General features: G+C 35.6%; 1 protein-coding gene across 1 annotated transcript in view; it reads right to left on the minus strand.

Annotated features, from left to right (window-relative positions):
- Positions 1-583: 583 nt before the first annotated feature.
- RAB21 (RAB21, member RAS oncogene family) overlaps positions 584-16,286 on the minus strand; it is a 36,765-nt gene continuing 21,062 nt past the window's right edge. The window contains exons 5-7 of the mRNA XM_026500018.4: positions 15,261-15,315; positions 14,686-14,774; positions 584-3,809 (exon numbers count right to left, since the gene is read on the minus strand). Of these exons, the coding sequence (XP_026355803.1) occupies positions 3,667-3,809; positions 14,686-14,774; positions 15,261-15,315 (287 nt within the window). The 3' untranslated portion in view covers positions 584-3,666. The remainder of the gene's footprint in view (positions 3,810-14,685; positions 14,775-15,260; positions 15,316-16,286) is intronic.

Genomic DNA, 16,286 nt, shown 5'->3' on the forward strand with positions numbered 1-16,286 from the left:
CTCTGCCACACTGCATCTATAAAGAAAACTATAATGGCAAACAGAAGTCAAAAGATGAATTTCAAAAGTTAAAGGCACAGATCAAACCACTTCTGGAGATAATATAAGTAATAATTAGAAGGGTAAATTCTATTACTTGGCGATAACATCAATGACCTAGACTCCTTGTAGCATTTATAATATAGAAAATTGCAAATTATATTAAAAGACATAGTATCACAATTCATTTTTTATATGTTCTAAATATTTGGCATAATGCATAACTCACCTTATTTAGAAATGACCTGATAATGTATTTTCAAAGCGATTATAAAAATGTCAGGTTGTAGAGTTTCACATCTACCTGACTTCCATTCTCCTCACTATCCTCCTTTCGTATTTCCCAAATTTTATCTTTTCATACTGAGAACCTGTATCATTCTTTCTTACTTTAATGCCAAATAAAAAGTAATCACTAATAATATATGGCTAATACTAACAACAATAACAAGAACAAAAAAGACATCAATTTAGCTGTAACAGCCATAGCTTTAGGGTATTTTCTGGAGATATCCCCAGAACAAAACAAATTCGAACACTCATATTTCATACAATAATGTGATGCTTTTTTTTTCAGATTGCTGTTTACCCCAAAACTGTTGCAATATACATTTTTAAAAACAATATTTTCCTCTATAATCACAAAGCAAAACAAGATGCAGAATACCCATCATTACAGAAACAATGATTGTATACTTTTAACATAATATTCAGGTATTTTTAATGACTATCTTATACCAATTTTTAAATATATATACTAAATGTATACACTTACTAGTTGAAAAATATATTGGTTCTACCTACCTACTACTTTTAATACACAATACAGTTACTTGTGTCTTCTTCCTAATAGCACAATTTATAAGGACAGGAACACAAAAGATATGTTAAAGAGGTGAAGAAACTATCAGAGAAATTTCCTCAGCCTTAGCTTACCATCTCTTTACCTCTCCTTTATGCACATACTGCAATTGGCTGGTCCTCTTTTATTTCTCTTTCATCCTATTCCTACCTAATGACCTCTCAGGCCTCAGGGTAAAGACAAGTATTCCATATTATTTATTGTTGCTAATGAATTAGCTTAAATTACAAGTCAAAAAAAGAAGAAAGAAACACTTGAGGTGAAGAAAGATACACAGAAACCAAAGGAGAGTAAAGGAAAAAAAATATGGAGAGTGGTTTTACCCCATCAATAATTATCTGGCAACTCTGGAGCAGAGGTTCCTATCTGGACTTAATATCATTAGTATTGGGTCAAAAATCGAGAGTTCAACTCTCCAATTATCAGGCTTTATGACTTTACTTTTTGGAATAAAGCTCAATATCATCTCTAATTAGTGTAAAAAAATTTCACTCCAGGGGCGCCTGGGTGGCACAGCGGTTAAGCGTCTGCCTTCGGCTCAGGGCGTGATCCCGGCATTCTGGGATCGAGCCCCCCATCAGGCTCCTCCGCTATGAGCCTGCTTCTTCCTCTCCCGCTCTTCCTGCTTGTGTTCCCTCTCTCGCTGGCTGTCTCTATCTCTGTCAAATAAATAAATAAAATCTTTAAAAAAAAAAAAAAAATTTCACTCCAAAGGAGAAGAGTTTATTTCCCATCTGCATGTATACTAGTAGAAACGGCAAGGCTTTCTTTACTATCTGTGGAAGAACCAGGGGGACAAAAACAATTTTTCCTGTATTTGTACTCATGATTCTCCTTGTCTCTCCTGTTGCCCTGCATAAACACAAACTTCACAGGACACTGAGAGATTATACAGAGTACAATCATCTGATTTAAAAAAAAAAAAAAAATTTTAGCTTATCTCCGACTCTTCCCACCCCACCCTCCCAAACACACACAACAGAAATCAAATCAGTGTGTTGAGTTTAGCAAGGAGAGTAACTAAAGAAGGTAAAGGGAGGGCTCACAGAACACTTAATAAATACTAAGCTAAAATTCTAACATCATAACATCAAGGTGTCAATTCAACTTTAAACCCATTTGGGAAAGTTTAAGCTATTAACTTAAAAATACGGTAGTACTTCTATAGTAACTGTAACCTCTTTATATCCTCTTAATTGCTCATGCTAACAACTTTATTGCATACTATTGCTTCTTATAAGAAGTAAATCCAGGGACCATTCCATTTTATCTTAGACATAACATTTACTAGTTTTCCAAGCATGACAGAAATGGAAAAATATATATATTAGAACAAGAACAACTTATGTTAATCTCCATAATTTGTGATCCTTCTGTGAGCAGTGTCTGATTCCATTAAAATGAACAAATTTAAGTTCAGTCCTATGCTTAAGAAAAAAAAAAAAAAACCCTAATGAGACTAATTTACAAAGTATACAAGAATATAATTTCATAATAAATCTTTCCAGTGTTTGCTATAACCACATTACATGAAATGTTTCCCTTCACAGAAACTCAGAAGGACAACTCTTATAAAATGGAACAAACTTTTCTGTGTTCATCTCTGGCAAGCAATGAACAAATACAATTTGCTCACAAAGGGTTTAAAAGTGCTGCCCCAGGAGAATAAACCACCCACTAACATGCTGTATGAATGAGTCTTGGTGAGTGGCAACTCTCTGGGACCTCTTCCTCTCTTCTCACACCAGTGAACCCATCTCACATAAAGTCTAAGAGAAAACTAAAGCCATTGCAGAAGTGAAACTCAGCATGCTCCACTCAAATACTTCTAAGGTAACCACTCTAAAGCAAAATCAGCAGAATTCATCTCTTTATCCAAAAAAATCCCCCCCAAAACAACAACAAAAAAAACCAAAAAACCTCAACAAACCGAAAGGCAAATGCTGTTGTTCAATCATCAGAAAGACTTACAGAGGCAAAAAATATGACAACAGCAATAATTCAAGTAAAGTATATATGAAAATTGAAACACGCCACTTTCAAGTTAAGACAAAAGTGAAGGGGAGCTATGATCTTTATATCAGAGTCAAAAAGCTTAGGCATTATCACCAAATGTTAATTCACTTTACAGTCATCAATGAGACTATTGTATATATTTTTGCACCTTGCGCTTGTAAAGCAGATAAAATATTTAATATGTAATTTTACAATGTATTTTACCAGCTCAGCATACAGGTTGTATATAGATTATATCAAAGTAGTAGACAGTTAAGGGGCCTGTGCAAACCCTGCAAAAATAGTACTTCAGGTATCTGCTAATTAAAAAAAAAAAAAAAAGAAAACAAAAACAGTTTGCCGTTTAGAAGTGATACAATTCAAACTACCACAAAATACAAAGGGCTGCAAAAATGTATACCATTCCAACAACATATATAAGTTATTAAATAAAGATTTGATTTAAAAGAATATAAATGAAGCCTTTAAGTAGGTCTTTTCTACATGCATATTATTCCTTATTAAAGAAAAAAATATGTAAAAAGGCCATTGGTAATTGCTTTGTTAACATTTGTAGAAAAATGCCAATTCTCTGGTCACAAACTCCACTAAGTTTAGCACTTAAGGTCTCTGCAGTGTTATAAACGTAATTTAAAATACTGTTAATTCTATAATTCCATTGGTAAAATAATGTGACTTGGAATATGGCAGTCTTCATGTTGAGGGCAATGATCCACAGTTTGTTTGTTTAATTTCTTAAGTGTGAACAGTTATCCAGAAGAACAGCACCCTCCACCACTGCTCTGAGCTTGAGGTTCATCATCAATAATCTGTACACCTCGCCTTGCAGATCCTGGCTGACTGGAGCCATTGCCTTTCGCTCTCTCATCCACTTGTGCTGTTTCTATCATCCCTAAGAGAGGGAGGAAACAAATTATTTAGGACCACAACCTATGAGTTTTCTCTTTCTTATAAGTTTTTTTTCAGTGTACCACGATAGCCATTTCTGACTTTCAACCAACAAGGAAACTAAATATAATACACATTTTGTCAGCTCACTAAATAGCTTTTCCTGCAAATTATAAATAGTTAATAGCAAGTGATCAATAGAAAAACTTTTGCTTTGAACAAATGACTGTATACAAGTATAATCCTTAAGATTTTCCAAATATTCTTAGCAACATGTCAAAGAAGTTCAAATTATTCCAAGTGCAACTAATATTTAGGGAATAAGATTTATTCTTCAACTAGTAAAGTAATACTTTTAAGCAAATAATATTTGAAAGAATTAAAGAGTTTTAGATGAGGGAGGAAAAACAAAGCCAGAGGACTCATGCTATTTGACTTAAAGATATATCAGAAAGTTACTCCAATAAAGAGTGAGATATTGGTGAAAGGAGAGCTCTAAAGATCAATGAAACTAATAATACACTATATATTAACTGAACTTAAATAAACAAACAAACAAACAGAGATCAATGGAACAGAGTCCAGTCACTTGATTTTTTATGTATATGCGAAGATTATTCAATGAAGAAAGAATCTTTTCAGAAACAGTATTAGAACCGGACATTTACATGTAAAAAATAAACCTTGATCTATCTATATCCCTTGCCATATATAAAAATAAAAAAATGAATTATGGACCTAACCAAAAATTTCTAGAAGAAAACATAGGAGGAAATCTCTGTTGGAAAAAAATCTTTGTGACTCTGAATTAGGCAAAGATTTCTTATATAGGACACACAAAAAATGAATCATAAAGAAAAACTGACAAATCAGACCTTATTAAAATTTAGAACTTCTACTCCAAAAGACACAGTTAAAAAATGAAAATATAAGACACAGACGAGGAGTAAATACTCACAAAATACATATCTGAAAAAATGAAGAAAGAAAAGAGGGAGTCCTTAGAACAATAATTCTTAAACTAGGGTCCAGAGACTGCTCTTAAACAATGGTTTCCAAATTTAGATGTACGGGAAAATCCAGTAAGATGAAATAAGAAAACATGACAAATTCTAATTTCTACTTATTATTCCCAAACCTTTCAAATTTTCTATTTTTTTTTGTGTTTTATAAAAATGTACAACATATAGTATTTGTATATGTTCTCTAATTTTTAAATAAAAATGGGAAATACTCAAATTTTTTTCTATAAAGATGTGAGATTTAGGGGCATCTGGGTGGCTCAGTCGGTTAAGTGTCCCCTTCTTGATTTTGGCTCAGGTCATGATCTCAGGGTTGTAAGACTGAGCCCTGTATCAGGCTCCATGCTCAGTGCAGAGTCTGCTTGGGATTCTCTCTCCCTCTCCCTCCACCCCTCCCCCCACTCCTGCATTCATGAACACTCTCTTTGCTCTCTCTCAAAAAATAAATAAATAAAATCTTAAAAAAAGAAATGTGAGATTTATAACATTTCTAAGCTACAGATCTAGAACCTTGGTACTCAAGTACCCATCATCACATGGGTGCCTGTTAGAAATGAAAAGCTGAGGCCCACACCAGACCCATTCTAATCAAATATGCATTTTAATAAGATCTCCAAGTGATTGATAGGTATGTATAAAAGCAGTGAAAATAGAAAGAAATTCTCAAATTTCAGCGTGCATCACAATCACATGGAAGGATTGTTAAAACACAGATTCTAGGCACCACCTCCAGAGGTTCTGATTGACTTGGTTTGGGTAGGGCACAAGAATCTGCATTTCTAACACACTCTCAAGTGATGCTGATGCTGCTGATCAGGGGACCTAACTTAGAGAATTAAAGCTCTACAAAAACTTTGAATGATCTTCCAAGTTTTCATAAAACTGAAATCTACTCCAAAGTTTGCGTATATGTACATTTTCCTAGAGACAAAAACCACAGTTTCATCAAATTCTCAGAAGACTGTGAGGTCCATAAATTCAAGGAATATAATCTGACAAAATCATTTCAATCTATTATTCCATAGACGAGGGTTTTCCTAAGTATGGCACAATTCTATTGGTGATAAACAGTTTCCTCTCTTTTAAAAAAAACTTTGTACTATGAAAAACTTCAAATACATATAAAAGTAGAAAAAAATGGCATAATGAAAATCCATTATGTTCATCACGCAATTTCATCTATACTCAGCAAGGAACCCTACTATTATTTTGATCCAAATTCTAGACACATAATTTTATTCATAATTTTAATATGCTCTCTAAATATAAGGACTCTTTTTTATTTTTTTATTTTATTTTATTTTATTTAAGATTTTATTTATTTATGCGACAGAGAGACAGCCAGCGAGAGAGGGAACACAGCAGGGGAGTGGGAGAGGAAGAAGCAGGCTCCCAGCGGAGGAGCCCGATGTGGGATTCGATCCCTGAACGCCGGAATCACGTCCTGAGCCGAAGGCAGACGCTTAACGACTGCGCTACCCAGGAGCCCCTAAGGACTCTTTTTTTTAAAAACAAGAACTTTTAAAAAATATATATAACCATAACACCATAATCATAACTAAAAAATTTACAATAATTTTTAAAATAAAGAATAATTCAATTTATTTAAACTAAAAACAAACAAAACATTTCAGCCATTTCTCCCACCCCCAAACCGTCTCTGGCAACCACCAATCTGTTCTCTGTACCTACGAGATTGGTTTTATTTATTCATTTTTAGATTCTACATATAAGAGGGATCATATACTATTTATCTTTCTCTGACTTATTTCACTTAGGATAATGCCCTCAAGGTAATATTCCACTGTGTATATAATACACCACATTTTTTTTATTCAGCCATTGACGGACACTTAGGGTTGTTTCCAGTGGTTGGCTATTGTAAATAATGCTGCAATGAATAAGGTTTATCTTTCCAAGCTAGTGTTTCTGTTTTCTTCAGCTAAATATCCAGAAATAGAACTGCTGAATCATATTATAGTTCTATTCTAAATTTTTTAAAGAACCTCCCTCCATACTGTTTTCCATCGTGGCTGGACAAATTTACATTCTCACCAACAGTGCACAAGGGTTCCCTTTCTTCATAACCTCACCAACACTCGTTTCTTGCCTGATACTAGCCATTCTAACAGACATGAAGTACTATCTTATTTCATTGCAGTTTTGATTTGTATTTCCCTGATAATGATGTAGAACATCTCTTCATGTTCTTATTGGTCACCTCTTTGTCTTCTTTGAAAAAATGTTCAGATCTTTGACCGATTTTTTAATTGGATTAAATGTGGGGTTTTTTTCTATTGAGTTGTAGGCGTTTTTTAAAATATATTTTGGATATTAGCCCCTTATCAGACATAGGATTTGAAAATATTTTCTCCCACTTAAGTTGCCTTTTCATCTCGCAGACAGTTTTCTTTGCTGGACAGAAGCTTTTTAGTTTGATATAGTCCACTTGTTTATTTTTGCTTTTGTTGCTTTCACTGTCAGATTAAAAAAATCACTGCTAAGACCTATGTCAAGGAGCTTACTGGCTATATTTTCTTTTAGGAGTTTTATGGTTTCAGGTCTTAGGTTCAAGTTTTAAATCCTTTTAAGTTAATTTTTGAGTATGGTATAAGTTAGTGGTCCAGGTTCATTCTTTTGCATGTGGCTGTCCAATTTCCCCAACACCACTTATCGAAGAGACTGTCCTTTCCCCGTTGTACATTCTTGACTTCTTTGTCATAAGTTAATTGACCATATATGCATGGGTTTATTTCTGGGCTCTGCATTCCGTTCCATTGATCTGTGTGTCTGTTTTTATGCCAATACCACACTGTTTTACTGTAGCTCTGTAATATAGTTTGAAATCAGGGAGCATGATGCCTCTAGCTTTGTTCTTCATTTCAAGATTGCTAAGGCTACTCAGGGTCTTTTCTGGTTCCATACAAATTTTAGGATTGTGTTCTCTTTCTGTGAAAAAATGCTACTGGAATTTTGATAAGGACAACGCTCAATCTGCTTTGGGTAGTATGAACACTTTAACAATACTAATTCTTCCAATATATGACCATGGAGTGTCTTTCCATTTACTTGTGTCTTCTTCAGTTTCTTTCTTTAATGTCTTATAGTTTCCAATATACAGGTCTTTCACCTCTTTTTCATGAAACTTTTTCATAGGTATTTTACCATTTTTTTATGTTAACTGTAAATGGGATTTTTTTTCATAGGTATTTTACCATTTTTTTATGTTAACTGTAAATGGGATTGTTTTCCTAATTTATCTTTCATTATTAGTGCATGATTTTTGCATGTTGATTTCCTATATCCTTCAATGAACCAATTTTATTTATTAGTTCTAACAGGTTTTCGATGGGAGTCTTCAGGGTTTTCTTTGGGGTTTTGACATATAATGTCACCTGCAAGTACTGACAGTTTTACTTCTTCCTTTCCAATTTGTATGCCTTTTGTTTCTTTTTCTTGCCTAATTGCTCTGACTAGGACTTCCAATACTATGTTGAATAAAAGTGGTGAGAATGAGCCTCGTCTTATTCCTGATATTAAAGGAAAAGCTTTCAGCTTTTCTCCATTGAGTATGATGCTAGCTGTGGGCTTTTTGTATATGCTTTATTATGTTAAGGTGTATTCCCTCTATATCCACTTTGTTGAAGAGCTTTTATCATAAATGGATGTTGAATTTTGTCAACTGCTTTTTCAGCATCTACTGAGATGATCATATGATTTTATCCTTCATTTTGTTAAGATGTTATATCACAATGATGAAGTTGTAGATGTTGAACCATCCTTGCATCCCTGGAATAAATCCCACTTGATCATGGTGTATGGTCTTTCTGATGTATTCTTGAGTTCAGTTTGCTAATATTTTGCTGAGGGTTTTTGCATCTATGTTCATCAAGGATACCAGCCTGTAATTTACTTTTCTTATGGTGTCCTTGTCTGGCATTGGTATCAGCATAATGCTAGCCTTGTAAAATGAGTCTGGAAGAGTTCCCTCTTCTACTTTTTGGAAGAGTTTGAGAAGGACTGGTATTAATTCTTCTTTGAATGTTTAGCAGAATTCACCAGTGAAGCCATCTGGTCCTGGATTTCTGTTTCCTGGGAAGTTTCTGATTACTGATTCAATCACCTTACTAGTAATCAGTCTGTTCACAGTTTACATTTCATTATGATTTAGTATTAGTAGGTTATATGTTTCTAGGAATTTATCCATTTCTTCTAGGTTGTCTAATTGGTTGGTATATAACTGTTCACAGTGGTGTCTTATGATCCTTTGTATTTCTGTGCTATCAGTTGTAAAGTCTCTGTTTCCATTTCTGATTTTATTTATTTGACTCCTCTCTTTTTCTTGGTGAGTCTAAAGTTTTTTCAATTTTATCTTTCTAAAGAACCAGCTAGTTTCACCGATCTTTTCTATTGTGTTTTCAGTATTTATTTCATTTATTTCTGCTCTAATCTTTGTTGTTCCCTTCCTTCTCCTTTGTTCTTTTTCTAGTTTCTTGAGGTATAAAGTTACGTTGAGACTTTTTTTTTTAAAGTTTTATTTACTCTTTTTAGTAATCTCTACACCAAGCGTGGGGCTTGAATTCACAACCCAGAGATCAAGAGTTGCATGTTCTTCCAACTTAGCCAGCTAGGTGCCTCTATTTGAGACTCTGTTTGATTCCTGAGTTAGGTATCGCTATGAACTCCTCCCCCCCACCTTTTTAAAAGATTTTACTAAGTAACCTCTACACCCAACATGGGGCTCGAACTCACAACCCTGACATCAAGAGTCTCACACTTCACAGACTGAGCCAGCCAGGCGCCCCTGAACTTCCCTCTTAATACTACTTTTGCTGCATCCCATAAATGTTGGCAAATGTGTTTACCTTTTTGTTTGTTTCAAGGTATATTTTGATTTCTCTTCTGATTTCTTCTTTGACTTACTAGGTTGTTCAGTAGCATGTTGTTTAATCCCCACATACTTGTGAAATTTTCAGTTTTCTTTATGTAATTAATTTCTAGTTTTATGCCATTGTGGTTGGAAAGGATGCTTGATATGATTTCAATCCTCTTGAATTTATTTAGACTTGTTTTGTGGCTTAACATACAGTCTTGGAAAATGTTCCATGTGCAGTTGGGAAAAATGTGTATTCTGTTGTTTTTGGATAGAAATGTTCTGTAAATATCTGTTAAGTCCACCTGATTTAACATGTCATTTAAGGCCAATGTTTCCTTACTGATTTTCTGTCTGCGTAATCTATCCATTAATGTAAGTAAGGTATTAAAGTCCCCTACCATTATTCGTATTGCTGTCTATTTCTTCCTTTAGGTCTGTTAATATTTGCTTCGTATCTTTAGGTGCTCCTGTGTTGGATGCACAAATATTACAAATGTCATAACTTCTGGGGCACCTGGGTGGCTCAGTCATTAAGCGTCTGCCTTCGGCTCGGGTCATGGTCTCGGGGTCCTGGGATGGAGCCCCGCATCGGGCTCCCTGCTCAGCGGGAAGCCTGCTTCTCCCTCTCCCACTTCCCCTGCTTGTGTTCCCTCTCTTGCTATCTCTCTCTGTCAAAAAAAAAAAAAGTCATAACTTTTTGTTGGCTCGACCCCTTTATCATTATGTAATGCAGTTCTTTATCTGCTATTGCAGTCGATGTTTTAAAGTCCATTTTGGCACTGGAGGAGATAATGCTAAGTGAAATAAGTCAAGCAGAGAAAGACAATTATCATATGATTTCTCTCATCTATGGAACATAAGAACTAGGAAGATCGGTAGGGGAAGAAAGGGATAAAGAAAGGGGGGTAATCAGAAGGGGGAATGAAGCATGAGAGACTATGGACTATGAGAAACAAACTGAGGGCCTCAGAGGGGAGGGGGGTGGGGGAATGGGATAGACTGGTGATGGGTAGTAAGGAGGGCACATATTGCATGGTGCACTGGGTGTTATACACAACTAATGAATCATCGAACTTTATATCGGAAACCGGGGATGTACTGTATGGTGACTAACATAATACAATAAAAAAACATTAAAAAAAAAAACCAAAGTCCATTTTGTCTGATATAAGAATAGCTATTCCAACTTTCTTTTGGTTTCCATTTGCATGGAGTATCCTCTTCCATCCCTTCACTTTCAGTCTGTGTGTGTCCTTACATCTAACCTAAGTCTCGTATAGATAGCATATAAACAGGTCTTGTTTTTTTTATCCGTTCACTGTCTTTTGATAGGAGAATTTAGTTCACTTATATTTAAAGTAATTATAGGTATGTGTTTACTGCCATTTTGTTTTCTAGCTGTTTTTGTAATTCATTTCTGTTCTTTTCTTCTTCTCTTGCTATTTTCCTTGGAAGTTTGATGACTTACTTCAGTTGTATGCTTATATTCCTTTCTCTTTATCTTTGGCATATTTACTACAGGTTTTTACTTTGTAGTTACAATGAAGCTTACATATATCAGCTTATACCAATATATTTTAAGTTGATAACATCTTAAGCTTGATTCCATTGTAAAGCTCAACGTTATTACTCCCCCACCGATGTTTTACTTTTTTGATGTCACATTTTATAACTTTTCATCTTATGCATCCCCCTCAACTAATTATTGTAATTATGGTTATTTTTACTATTTTCATCTTCTAACCTTCATACTAGCTTTATAATCAATAATATATTATCTTTACTAAATATTTACTTTCCAGTGAGATTTCTTCTCTCAAGTGTGTTCTTGTTACTAATTAGCACCCTTTCTTTTCAGGTAAAAGAAGTCCCTTTAACATATCTTTAGGGCAAGTCTGGTGATGATGAACTTTAGCTTTTGCTTGTCTGGAAAATTCCTTGTTTTTCCTTCCCTTTTGAATGATAATTTTGCCAAGTAGAGAATTCTTAGTTGGAAGTTTATTTCTTTCAGCACTTTGAACATATCATGCCATTTCCTCTGGCCTGCAAAACGGCTGCTGAAAGATCTGCTGATAATCTTATTGGGGGGGGTATGTAATGAGTTGTTTTTTGCTTGCTGCTTTTAATATTCCCTCCTTCTCTTTTACTTCTGACATTGTACTTATAATGTATCTTTGGTATGGATCTCTTTAGGTTCCTCTTATTTGGAACTCTCTGGGCTTCCTGGACTTGGATGTCTGTTTCCTTACCCAGGCTGGGGAAGTTTTTGGCCATTATTTCTTCAAATAAGATTTCTGCCTCTTTATCTCTTCTCCTTCTGGAATCCCTCGGATGCAAACGTTAGGGTGTCTGATGCTGTCAAGTCCCTTAAACTATCTTCAATTTTTTCATTTTTTTCTTTTTGCTTTATCCCTTTCATTTTTTTTCTTTTTCCTGCTCTGATTGGGTGAGTGCCACTGCCTTGTCTTTGAGTTAACTGATCATTTCTTCTAATTCACCTAGTCTGATGTTGAACATCTCCAGTGTATTTTTCAGTTCATTTATTGTATTCTTCAGCTCTTCTATCCAGTACTTTCTTATATTTTCCATCTCCAGTTGAAGTTCTCACTGTGTTCATCCATTCTTCTCCCCAATTCAGTGATCATTTTTATACCATTACCTTGAACTCCATATCAGGTAAATTACTTATCTGTTTCATTAAGGTTTTTTCCCCGAGGTTTTATCTCGTTCTTTCATTTGGAACATACTCCTCTGTTTCTTCATTTTGTGCGACTCTCCACGTTGCTTTCTATACAGTAAATGGAACAAGCTGCTTGTCCAACCAGCCTATTATATTTTTAATAGCTCCCAGTAATGGAGGATGTCCCAAGACCTGTCAGTGTCCCAAAGGGGAGGATCTCAGCACCTAGATTCAGTGTGACTGGAAGTCAAATCTTTAGGCATCAGCTTTCGAAAGTATGCAAATATAGGGACACCTGGGTGGCTTAGTTGGTTGAGCCTCTGACTCCTGGTTTCAGCTCAGGTCGTGATCTCAGGGTTATGAGATTGAGTCCTGTGTGGGGCTCTGTGCTTGGGGTGGAGCCTGCTTGGGTTTCTCTCTCTTCTCCCTCTGCCCCTCCCCCCGCTCATGCTCTCCCTTTCAAATCTTTAAAAAAAAAAAAAAAACCAAAAGTATGCAAATATATAGTCCTATAGGACTGCAATCATAAGCCCCACTGGCCACCAGGGCCAGGTGATCTGGAGGTATCCCCTGAACAGCAGTCACAAAAATTAGGGCTCCAGACAAATGGATAAGCTCTTTCTAGGTGATAAAAGCAAGCTAGAACAAGGTAGAAGAAGAGCACCAAAATGGTGCTCACGGCCTACTGTCCTTGAAAGCAGCTCCATAGGCCACTAAGTGTCCCAAACCTGAAACTTGCCCCTCAGGCCACAGTCATGATGACTAACAGTCCTCCTTCACAGAAAAACTAAGCTTGTGGGTCTGTTGTCTCTTGCTGTGCCCTGTGGGTGGTAGCTGTTTAAGAAGTCTTTCTCTGTTGGTTACAGTCCCATGGGACCCATGACCATAAGCCCCACTGGCCACCAAAGCCAGGTAATATAGAGGTGTCCCCTGGAAGCAGTCACAAAAATTGGGGTACCAGACAGGGATATGAGCTCCTTTCTGAGTAACATCAATTACTTTAGTCCAATGGGACCAAGAATATAAGCTCCCCTGGCCTCCAGGCCAGGTGATCAAGATTTATTTCCTAGGTAGCAGCTGCAAATATTGGGGCATCAGATGTTTGTAAAAGCACCTCTCTGGGAGATAATGGTGCTCTGGATCACAGCAAAGGAGGAATACAGCAAAGGTAGACCACGAAGATGGTGCTTACCAGTCTCTACCCTTGGAGAGTATTCCATCATCAGACTCCTAGATGTGTGTGTTAAATTACATGCCTTTAATATAAGCAGGTGAGCCTCCCTCACTTTAAGTTGGTAAGATCAGTTGCCTCTGAGCTGGGACTTGAGATAGGTGAGTCCAAGTGCAAGCCCTTTAAGAGCAGTTTTTCAGACTGCTTCAGTCTTGTAGGTCTTGGGATGTGAGCCATGCTGGTTTTCAAAGTTAGATGGGAAAATCATCTTTCATTTATGTCTTAAAAGTTGAGATGCCCACTGTGGGGTTCAAACTCAACTCCTTAGGGAGAAGTTATGAGTTTTGAGTTCCCTTTTGGTTGTGGGTAACCACACCAGGGATGGGGTTTATGGCAAGATTGTGTACCCTCTTAGATGTGGTTTTCTTCTTGTTTGTCCAAAGTACAGCTGTCATTCAACCAGCCTTTAGGTTTTAAGAGGAAGTTGTTCCATATATAGCTTTAGACTCAGTGTGTCTATGGGAGAAGATGTGACTACCTTGAACCAGAACCTCAATAATATTTTTTTAAAGATTCACTTTACTGTTTTTATTTATTTTATTTATGTTTTCTTTAGGTAAATTCTACACTCAATGTGGGGCTTGAACTCAGGACCCTGAGATCAAGAGTCACATGCTCTACTGACTGAGCTAGCCAGGTGCCCCTCAATAATTTCTTAATATCATCAAATATCCAGTGAGTATTCAGTCCCCACTGTCTGACAAATTTTTTTACTACATTGTCAAATCAGGATCCAAATAAGATCCATCTACTTCAGCAGGTTGTTACATCTCTTAAATCTGTGTATTCTCCTGTTTTGACAGTTATGCATTTATTTTCATGTGTATTTAGTACATACCATATCCAACGATTTCATGATTTCACGTCCATTAACTACTTCTTGAAATGGGGCTAAAGTAGGTATTTAAGCTTTAATAAATGGTTTAAGAAAAAATATTAAGTAAATAATAGTACTGGTAGATGTGAGAAATCATCAATGTGGTCATTGAGACTATAAAACATTACTTAAAAAATATTACCAATATTTTTAAAAGAACAATTTCTAAATATACAAAATCTGAGTATACCTACTTTTACAAAGGTCAAGAAAGAGTTCCTCAATTCCTTTGTTCTGTTTGGCTGAAGTATGATAATGTTTTGCTCCCACAGATTCTGCATACCTTAAAAAACAAGTAACATCAGTGATTGATACAAGAAAAGTTTTCATACTTTGTCATTAACTGCTATTTGAATTTTTGAAGTAGCAATTTTAGTGACTTATTACTAATTAACCCACATTTAGTGAAATTAAGATACACTGAACCAAATTTTAAATTAGAACATAAGAATAACAAGACTTGACATTTTTAAGTTAATTGGGAACCCAAATACTTTAATAAAAGCTTTTGTGACTCACTATTTGATTAGGATAGGGTTTTTTTGGGCATCACTCTTTACATTTTTTTACTGAAATCAAAAAGAGAAGTGAGAATGGAATATTTTTAGATGTTGTCAAATGTCCAGAAATTACCAATGCTTCACTGAATCCAACAGCTCATTTTATATTAAAAGGTTTGAGTAATACCTAAATGGTAAAGCACATTGTGCAAAGAGAAAGACTGCTACTAGGGAGTGACTAGAGGGAGGGGGGAAGGGAGAACACTTACGATTCTGCTTCTTGAATGGAAACGTGTCTCTCCTTTTCCAGGTCTATTTTATTACCTAGTTTGAAAAAGTAGAAATGCCATTTCTTAATATTGATTCATTTTTATAACAAAACAAAGCCAATTCTAAATACACAACTGCCATTTTAATCACCTGGAAAAATAATACAAATCCCCATCAGACTTCTACATGTCCTAAAACTACAAAGTTAAAGCCTATGATAGGAGGGTTGATCATGACTGTCAAGGTAAACGCCTCAACCTCCCTCAAATGGCTCAATGCATATCCCTCCTGAAGCCGCAGCCTCTGTCAGAGAAAACAACTTTTCCAAAGAGACAGGCACTATTCTTTGATTTAGGATATAACGGAGACTAAGAGTCACTTGGGAACCTAGGGATAAACTATGATTCTTAGCCAAATGTAAATGGTCCCCAATCAACATACAGCCAGTCAATAATTAAGCAAGGCTACCTTACTATTGATGAAATGTATTAGGCCAGCCTCTTGGACCCTAAGGGTATTTTGGTTTACTAACTGATAATGAACTGGTTAGAGAAAGCATTTCACTACCACAGAAGAGGAAACTGTACTGTTTGACAACATGTGAGAACTTAATACATGCACATCATGCAAATTTAAAATTACTGAAAATAAGGTTAGCTCTTCTTAAACAATGGGACAAAACTGAGATTATGCTAAAAAGCCACCAGAATAAAAGTGAGGAAACTGCAAAATGCAGATTCCTTATTAAATACAGGGTAGAGGTTAAAGTGAGTTGGCTGGACACAGAATACTAAAGGTAATAGAAATAACAGAAAAAGGGGGAAACACCCTAAGAAAGGATATTTCAGACAAATATTTTCATTTCTATTATGACTTATAAGGGGGGGAAAAGGAAACCTTTGTAAATAAGGTCATCTTTTCTAGGAACATTAGAGAATCTAGAAGATAATTTCAGATAAGGACTGAAGTAAGCACCCAATGAAAGATCTGATGCTTACAATTGAGAAGTACAAGCCCAGAGAGTC

The sequence above is a fragment of the Ursus arctos genome, unplaced genomic scaffold, assembly GCF_023065955.2.
Source record: "Ursus arctos isolate Adak ecotype North America unplaced genomic scaffold, UrsArc2.0 scaffold_21, whole genome shotgun sequence".
Lineage (NCBI taxonomy): Eukaryota > Metazoa > Chordata > Mammalia > Carnivora > Ursidae > Ursus > Ursus arctos.